Raw genomic sequence first — 9,326 nt, 5'->3', positions numbered from 1 at the left:
TACTAGTTATAAGCAAATTCTCAAATAGTGAAAGTATTTTGATTATGACAAAATGCTATTCACATTCTACACATACCTTCTTAAATGTTTACGTGTTGTACATAAATCATGGTTTAATATAGTAAATTTTGATGAAAATGTAATTTGTAATTTAATTAATTACATCTGCAAAGTAATTGTAATTTAATTAATTACATTTGAAAACTATTGTAATGGTAATTTAATTGAAGAATTTAAGAAAGTAATTGTAATTTAATTAATTACTTTCCATTGTAATTGACCCCATCCCTGCTTCAGATCGATGCTGCCCATACCAAAAAAAAGTACATATAGGCATACTTTATCTGTGCCTAAAGAGTACTTCATATGTACCTATTAAAATAGGTACAAAATAAGCATACCTCAAAAGTATCAAAAATGAACTTAATATTTTTTCAATGTACCTACTATGTGCCTATACTGGACTTATCTTTTTCATGGTGTACCTATAAAATGCCTATGCTCGACTTAAACTTTTTGCAGTGTACCTATAAGAAACCTATGCTGGACTTAGTCTTTTTGCAGTGTGCCTGAAATGTGCCTATTTTTAACTTAGATATTTTTATAGGTACCTAACATGTACCTAATTGGAACTTAGAAATTTTTAACTGTTTTAAGTATTTTTCCTGTTGGACTTAGAAAATTTTCAGTGTGCCTAAAATGTATCTAATTTAGACTTAGTAATTTTTAACTAAAGCTGGTGTACCTAAAGTGTGCCTTTTTGGAGACTTAGTCTTATTTTTATTTTTTTTTTATGGATTTTTTAAGAATTTGCTGAATAACATTTCCAATCTCATTTATCTACATTTCATTGTAGGTTCTAGTGAGATTTTATGCATGTATTTATTTTTTCATTTAACTTTTTTAAGTATTTCGTTTCATACACTTTCATTTGAATACTACTCCTGCACATAACAATTTTGACTTGTAGTACATGTAGTAAAAATAAAACAAAATGCAATATACAGTCATCATGTAATATGCCACCTTTGCACACAAATCTATCATACATATTACTTGCTTTATAAATTTGAAAGACAGTCAAATCAGACATATTAATGCCAAAAATGAAAATGATAGATTCAGTGCTCTCAGGGGCAATAATAACATTTTATTTATTACAATTACCGTTACACAGCATGTTTCATTTAAGAGTACATAATCAATATTTTTAAGAAATGCAGTCAGTTAACTAGAATACTAGAAAGTCAAACTGTTCTGGCTAAGTCTACAGTTCCTCACTCCTTCTCAATTCTGTTTGGTGTTGCCGAAACAAAACAAAGTTCATTGCTCAACAAAACGCATACACATACTTCGCAAATGTCCTTCACTGGCACAGCGACAATATATCTTCTTGATGGTGGCCTCAATGGTATGGAGTGGCTATTCGCAGCTCTTTGGCAGTTAGGGATTGTAACTGTAGATCTTTCCATTGGGTGGATGAGCGCAAGAACACATGTCTCTTCATTTACAATCACTTTAACAAAAGTTTTCACTTCACCAAAATTGTCCTTGTATTTAACAATGGCATTGTTTCTTCTTTGCGTGGATTTGTATTCCGTACTATGCACAATCTGATGACCTATGGACAGACATTTAAAGAAAAGTGCTGAATTGAAATCCCCAAGTGTTTCACAAATTGCAACTTCTTCATCTGGAGAAAATGTCCTGTTGTTATATGCACAACTACAAAGAATCCATTTCCAATACATTCACTAGTCCTCTGAGGTTTTTTCTCCATCATTTTCACATACAGATCCTTCTCACTTGTTCCATACTTTAACTTGGCCAGTTTTGGAAGACTTTGATGGACACCAACAGCAAACGCAATCATGGTTATTGTCGGAAGTTTGAATATTGTCTAGTTCCTTACTAATTGCTCTAGCTGGTTCTCTCAAAGTTGAGGTAGAGCTTGCTTCAGTTTCTTCTACAGAATGATCCTAACTAATCTCTCTAAGCTCTAAAATGTTAGCTGTTGCTCTCCTTTGCGCAGAATTTTGTAATTCTACAACATTAAAACCATTAGACATGAAAGAACACATTATAGTCTGTAAAAAAACCCCAAAGCACTATTGGATATCTGACACCCTCTTGTGAAAGAAAAAATTAAACCAATTTAATTCAGTCCATTTCAATGTACAATTCAGTCCATTTCAATGTATAAACTTGTGTAGCTAGTGCATTGAATCATTTTTAAGTTTGAATATTGTCTAGTTCTTTAGCTTTCTTAATAATAATAATATATTGTTCCTTAACTCTTTCCCCCTCACAGCTATAGAGATAAGGCATCACTGCATACTCGCACAGCAGCCTGCTGCCCCAGGCTTATCTCCACAGATAAGCAGCAGCACTGATAACCCCGTTTACTCAGAGACTTTCAGGAATCAACAAAGAAATCACACTGCTCTTACAAATTTTATTGCTTTATGATTATTTTTATTAACAAGTATATAAAACCATATATTTTCTTTTTCAGGAGGGTCTCACCTTCACAGCTGTGCTTATCAAAGTCCATTTGAATTAATTAGTAAAAAAATATTGCTCTCCAAATGTGAAGGATGAATATAAACACAACAATAAAAGTCACTAATTTATTGCATAACTTCACAGTTTGAAGTATTTATTGTCCATTATGATAGGCAAAATGACACCCATCTTTACATAGGTGAACATTGCAAACTTTGCAGCCAAAAACAGTCTCTTTTCTTTCTTTTTTAGTCAAATGAACACGACACCTTCTTTTTGTGCCCATGTGCACAGATTCATGTCCTTGGTAATTTCCCGCATCCTGGACCCCTTGCACATTTTCCGCTGCTTTCCTCTTCCTCCCACTGAATCCAGCTATAAGCTGATGTACAAGCTCCATTCGGAAATCCAGATGGGTATATCTCTTCTTGGAATTCTGACGGATGGAACTTGCCGAGAAGAGGATAAACGCATTTACAATCACACAGTTTACAAGAAAAAAGTACATATATTTCCATGCTTTTTTACTATCTCTTCCAAGAGAGTATTTCATACGTAGCTGATCATGACGATCAACTCCATTCATGTATTTGTTATATTCATTTGCTGAATGGGGTTGAGTCATTCTCAGCTCCTGGCGTCCATGCTGCCTGGTCACTGGTACTTCGGCTCGAGGGTCGCTGAGAGTACTCAGGAAAGCAACAGGTTTTTTATCCTGCCACACAGATGCTGTAAGGTTTCCTTTCTGTCTCGTCATTGACTGGCCTCTCTGGAGACGAAGACGTCCTTTCAGATCATCCGGAAATCCTCTACGGTTCATCCGAACAGTACCACAAGCGTAAATCCTATCTGCCAATAAATCTTGCATAAGTTGAACGCTTGTAAAGTAGTTATAAAAAAAAACACGAAAGTATTTTCCTGTTAAGTCTCTGGTCAGCTTTGTAACTACATCGTGTCCCAATCCATGTTCAGAATTTGCAGTTCCTTTGCCAAGGTAAATGTCAAAGTCTGTCAGAAATGCATTTTCTGAGTCACATCTCATCCAAACTTTGATTCCTCTTTTGATGGGTTTAGCAGGTAGATATTGCTTGAATGAAAGCCTGCCAGTCCATTTGATCATGGCTTCATCATGGCTTCATCTATTGCAAGGTTTCCACTTGGCCTGTAGTTATTTTTGAAATTGTTTTTTGCCATAACAATTACTTCTCTAACCTTGTAAAGTTTGTCGTAGTTTCTGGTCCCCCTGGCTGGCTCGGATCTTCTGTCGCTGACATGAAAATACTCCGTTATTTTTTCATATCTTTTTATCTTTTTTAACAACTACTTGTTAAAAAAATTGTGTTTACAATAAAACCGTTACTGCATGTAACAAGTTCATGTTTAGATTATCAAAGATGGCTTTTGATGCAAAATATGACAACTGATTGTTATGAATGCCAAAATCTCTTACAGTGCAAAGTTTGCAAGTCCTAACAACTGGTTGGCAAGAATCAAGCAAAAAATCAAGTTATCGGTTTGTAAACCTCTACAAAACCGTGTAAACAACTGCTTGGTTAGAATATCAGAATTTGCTTCACAGAGAGCAACTCTTAACAACTGATTGTTAAGAATGCCGAAATCTAAACGCCATTGGGAAAGATTGAGGAAATTTGTTGGTCTTAACAACTGGTTGGTAAGAAAATTAAAAAAAATTTCAAATACAGTTTTGGGAAGGCTTGCAAACTTAAAACTTGATTCATTACTTAATTTTTACCAAGCAGTTGTTAAGACCAACAAATTTTAAACTAGATTTTGGCATTGTTTGTTAAGCTTGTTAAGAATGCCAAAATCTAGTTTAAAATTTGTTGGGCTTAACAACTGGTTGCCTTTCTTCGCTTCGCGTCGGTTGACAATGGTTTTCTCGGGGTGTCAATTTCAACTGTTACCCTCCCAAACAGGCAGTACTATTTATATAATGTTGACCCCTGAACACTTCACAAAGTCTAACACTAATAAGTAAAACATGTTATTGTACTAACTTTTAGTGGCAATGAGTCTTCTGCTTTACAGATCCTAGATGCTTGACTCTTCAGGGTAAAATAAATTTGAAATCATTAAGTCAGATTTAATGTTGAATATCTAATCATATTATTTGCAATTTTAGTCATTTAAAAGGGTTACTCTGAAGTCGCATAATCATTAATCCTTCAATTTGACTACAAATGTATTCTGTTACCTTAAGTGCCTCTACCTCCTCTTCTAGGGAACTTTTCTCTTTAAGAATCTTCCGGATATCCATCTAGGATGTTAAATATTTATAGTATAATAAATAAATACACAATTATATTCTTTTCACTTTTTTATAATTACACAGTTACTCTTAAAAATGTAAATATATGCTTTACATGTATGTTGAAATAGTTTCTCAGCATGTACATGTAAATATTTTTCAAATATCTGACGAAAATAAATACCAAGGTTTTATTGCTTTCGTACTGTTTCTTATTACTTATAGTATTATAAATACCTTTAATAATCCTATTTCTTGTTCCAGATCATCTTTTTCTTTCCTGGTAGCAAGAACTTCTCGCTAAAAAAAAGAACTTATTTGTTAAAAAGTTAATCTTATAATCGATAAAAAACAATTTTACTAAAGCTTAATGATATCTACCTTTATAAAATATAATTGTTCAACTTACATTCAGATTCTCTTTCTCTTTTCTTTTTTCTTCAATATCCCGCTAAAAATTATACAAAATTAATTATTTTGAAGTATAATAAGATAACATATACATGTATGTTTTAAATGTGGTCAAACATATCCCATGCTTGTGTGTGGGTGGGTGTGTACAACGAGAGAGAGAGAGAGAGAGAGAGAGAGAGAGAGTCTTGATTACTGTTTCAATGAAAACTCAGACCAAATCAGAAATTTACCTCAAGAGTATTCTTCACTTTCCTTTTCTCTTCAATATTTCGCTGAAGAAGATAAATATTTGTTTCACATACTATATATCATGATGGTAAAAAGTAGTTGGGTACTTTTAATGCATAGACTTGCTCAATTACAAACTTAAAATTTGCACAATGAAGTCTTACTTTAGATGATCTTTTAAAAATAATATTCTGTTTTAACCATTAGTATACATATTAATATACATTTTTATATGTAGAATCTCTCTTTTAGGCATTTCTATCTAATATCTGTAATCTCGTATGCCCTCTGGGCCCAAAATTGGAAATAAACTATTATTATATACATTAGTGAATTGTTAAAAGTACTGACATTTCTCACTTGGTAGTTTATTCTTCAAATTTACATAAACAAAAAAGGTTCTTACCTGTAATTGTTTGTGCTTGTTTAGCTCAATTTTTTCAACCTATTTATTACAAAATAAATGACCTACTATCAATAAACTAAAGCGTTAATTGACACTGAACACACATAATTATACAAAATTGAAAAAATATCATTAATCAATGGTCAATTCTGATGATAATTAATACTAAAATTGTAATGTAAAAAATGAAACCAAAAACATTGCCTTACTTCTTTGTTGTCACGAGAATTATCTGCTTCTTCTATTGCAGAAACCTATAAAAAAATAAATACTGTTGACAATACAAAGCACAATAACTCTGAAAAACAACGTCATGCAATATCAATTGTATGATGTGCATATTATTTTAGACTGAAACTACATTTACCTTTGGAGGAGTCGATGAGCTTGGTGCATTTGGTGTGCCTTTTCTTTTCCTTTCTTTGTTAGCCTAAAATAATGGTCAAAAATGTTTTTGAAGTTATTTATGGATAAAATTTCATTTTCATTTTACATTCATAACAAGAGATACTAGTATGTTACCTTTCCCCGAATTCTCTGCAGAGCAAATAAAGTTGTCTCTGGTGGAGGAGAGGGACAGTCCTTCAATATCTTTTTCATCTTGGCAATGCTCAAGCCTTCATCAATAACTCTCTGAAGGAGAGAACTTGCCTGAGAAACCTCCAGGCGACTTAACTCTCTAAATGCGAAAATACTTGTCCCAGGGTGCTTTTTAATGATTTTGTCCATTTGGTCCCAGCAACTCTGCCTCATTGTTGAAAGTCTTATGTGATGCTGAAGTCTTTTTTTCCTCTTCGTTTCTTCTGTACGATCATTGGGACACTGAGGAATAGAATAAATTTCAAAATAGTACAGAGAGAGAGAGAGAGAGAGAGAATTTATGTTATTTATATATTAGGTCCTACTTTTATAAGATGTCTTGTGCTGTTGAATTGATTTGTGTGTGAGGAGTGTGGTTAGGTTAATAGATGTGTGCATTACAAGTTGTGTATAAAAACAAGCAAAGTGTTCATACCACAGCATTAAAAAGCTGATACACATCATCCTGGAAGGCGGCTGAAAAAATCCCCCCATATTTCCTTTGCAAAAATGGAATGTGTTATGAGCCTTGTGCCATACATGGCAATAATGTGGGCGGATCAAATTACACCCTGCCTCCGATATGCGATTCATCAGTTGCAATTGTTGGATTAGGTGGCACTGCCACAGAAAAGGTGGAAATTCCACTGTAGATAGTGATAAACACGGGCATGTTAAGGCTTCCTGATGGATTTTACAGCGATGTGTAGAAAGGCACTTGCCTGTTCTCCTTTGCGCAGAACTTTCTAATTCTACAACATTAAAACCATTAAACATCAAAGAACACATTATAGTCTTTAAAAAAAACCCAAAAACTATTGGATATCTGACACCCTCTTATGAAAAAAAAATTAAACCAATTTAATTCAGTCCATTTCAATGTATAATTCAGTCCATTTCAATGTATAAACTTGTGTAGCTAGTGCATTGAATCATTTTTAAGTTTGAATATTGTCTAGTTCTTTAGCTTTCTTAATAATAATGATATACTGTTCCTTAAACGAATTGTCTATGAATTTATATATAAATGGTCTTATATGACGAGTATATCGTGTCCTGGTTGACGACAGGGTGGATTTTGTGATGTGTCAGCAACATGAAAGTATTAGTTCAGTTTATCCAGCTTGTCCCTTGTAAATCTCTCAATTACCTAGGTTGGTCTAAATAAATTATCTTCGGAGAAATACAAATCCTGTGTAGGGGCTACATTGATGCCCATAACAATTTGTTTTGCAATATAGGCACAAATTTTTTCGGGGGTTGTTGGTCACCATCTCGGGTTGACACCATTTTTTTTCTTCTTCCAGGTCCACGTATCTGATAGTTTCCCTGGCGATTTCTCTATATAATGTGGGTGGAAACTTTAAATGGAACTAGTATGTAGAGTGTCATAAATGGAACTAGTATGTAGAGTGTCATAAATGGAACTAGTATGTAGAGTGTCATAATTCCATGTCATGGGCATGCTCTGCTCTCCTATCACTAACATGGAAATACTTGGTGATTTTTTTATATCTTTGTAGAGTCATTACAGATTTTGTTCCTTCATTTCCAAGGAATAAATCCTCAGGTTGGTAATATCTGTATGATAGGAGTTGGTTAATTCCCAGGTACGCGCTCGTTTCGGGTTCTGTAATTTCATACCACTCACTGTCTTCTTCTCCTCTTTGTTCCATTTTCCATCGTGCATAACTGTGTTTCTTACAAAGTCCCAAATAATCCCTGGACTTAACATTAGATAAAAATAATCCTTCGGGGTTTTTTTTTTTTTCACACACACACACACAATATATTAGACACAGTACCTCCACAGTATTGTTTTCGGTCTGATTCTGCCTCTCTGCAGGTGTACTAGACGTACTCGGACCCGCTTCATCATCCTGCAACACCTGCCCTTTGGGCTGTCCCCTTTCATTTGCTGCTAGTACACAATAGTGCAACAGTAACTTTGCTGCATCATAATCTTGAATATCTTTCCCTACAAGACATACTTTGCACGTAACAATATCAACTAGACACATAATAGTGATAATACTACTATTACATCAATATAATTAAACCAGATTAAGGTATTCGATGTATAACGACCACATTTTGTACTTAAGAAATGAATGGTCCGATATTCCTAATCATGGTATCATTTTGAAGGTGTTATCAAATTAAAATACTCCATTAAAGGAATTTTCAAAATATTAATTATGGGCCAACTAATTACACCTTGAATTTTGTATTGAAGTCTATGGGCAACGTATGTTTTAATGCGATATTGTAAAAAGTAACTTAAAATTTGTAAAATTCTCTTGGTTAATACATGCATAAACTTTCTCTTTATTAAAATATGAATTAAAATGAATCATTTACCGCAGATATTCTGACAAAATTAAAAAAAAAAATTTCAACAAGGGGAGAAAACTCTTTAAAAAATTTTAAGGTGCAAAATGACCGGCTTCTTATAAGTTGTCAGTCATGTGAATTTGGTTCATTTCACTTTCATTGTTTTTTAGCAGTACATATTTAACTGGTTTTAAACCATTCAAAATTGTTCAATATCCCTTCATTATACATTGAATACCTTAAGTGCTCAAGACTAAATATTGCCCATACTAATCTATTCAAGTACACAGTTTACCTGCTAACTCCAACAACTCGTCCATGGGTTCCCCCGTCATCTCCATCACTGCCTTGGCGATATCCCTCAACTGCAGCGCCTCCGTGCGCTTCCCGACACTTATCCTCGCCAACTCCTTAACATTTTCTAACCGCCCATCCTTTACTTTCCTGATTACAGGTAACAGAGTAAGCCCCTTCAGACTATGTCTCTTCTTTAAAACTACCGGCTGAACCATCTCAAATATAAACAATCATGACGTAAGCATTCATGCTCGACCCGAACTTTACCGTCCAGATAAATACGGATAAACGAAG

The 9,326-nt window shown here is 33.9% G+C and overlaps 2 protein-coding genes across 3 annotated transcripts; both read right to left on the bottom strand.

Annotated features, from left to right (window-relative positions):
* Window positions 1–297: 297 nt before the first annotated feature.
* Window positions 298–4,331, bottom strand: LOC128161631 (piggyBac transposable element-derived protein 4-like). The gene has a single exon (XM_052824946.1). It carries the CDS (start codon window positions 3,623–3,625, stop codon window positions 2,660–2,662), a length of 966 nt encoding a protein of 321 aa, XP_052680906.1. The 5' UTR covers window positions 3,626–4,331; the 3' UTR covers window positions 298–2,659.
* Window position 4,332: 1 nt separating this feature from the next.
* LOC128161633 (uncharacterized) lies at window positions 4,333–8,174 on the bottom strand. Of its 2 annotated transcripts, XM_052824947.1 has the most exons (10): window positions 6,838–8,174; window positions 6,345–6,644; window positions 6,190–6,252; window positions 6,032–6,076; window positions 5,823–5,861; window positions 5,419–5,460; window positions 5,184–5,225; window positions 5,012–5,074; window positions 4,721–4,783; window positions 4,333–4,571 (listed from the first exon to the last, which is right to left on the bottom strand). In XM_052824947.1, the coding sequence occupies exons 2-10, from the start codon at window positions 6,573–6,575 to the stop codon at window positions 4,494–4,496; spliced, it is 666 nt and encodes a 221-aa protein (XP_052680907.1). In that variant the 5' UTR covers window positions 6,576–6,644; window positions 6,838–8,174; the 3' UTR covers window positions 4,333–4,493. The 2 variants fall into 2 exon arrangements, with proteins under 2 accessions (XP_052680907.1, XP_052680908.1); XM_052824948.1 differs by lacking the exon at window positions 5,823–5,861.
* Between the last annotated feature and the right edge of the window lie 1,152 nt (window positions 8,175–9,326).

Source organism: Crassostrea angulata, chromosome 8, assembly GCF_025612915.1.
Source record: "Crassostrea angulata isolate pt1a10 chromosome 8, ASM2561291v2, whole genome shotgun sequence".
Classification (NCBI taxonomy): Eukaryota; Metazoa; Mollusca; class Bivalvia; order Ostreida; family Ostreidae; genus Magallana; species Magallana angulata.
Note: the sequence above shows the minus strand (reverse complement) of the source record. Positions and strands in the feature narration are given on the sequence as shown.

Bases quoted from the DNA above. Each gene is read 5' to 3' on its own strand.
- LOC128161631 (XM_052824946.1), bottom strand. From the start codon at position 3,625: ATGATCAAATGGACTGGCAGGCTTTCATTCAAGCAATATCTACCTGCT.
- LOC128161633 (XM_052824947.1), bottom strand. From the start codon at position 6,575: ATGAGGCAGAGTTGCTGGGACCAAATGGACAAAATCATTAAAAAGCAC. The intron at 6,253-6,344 runs GTAACATACTAG...CCATTATTTTAG, and splicing joins TGCAGAGAATTCGGGGAAAG to GCTAACAAAGAAAGGAAAAG. The intron at 4,784-5,011 runs GTATTTATAATA...TTAACATCCTAG, and splicing joins AAGAAATAGGATTATTAAAG to ATGGATATCCGGAAGATTCT.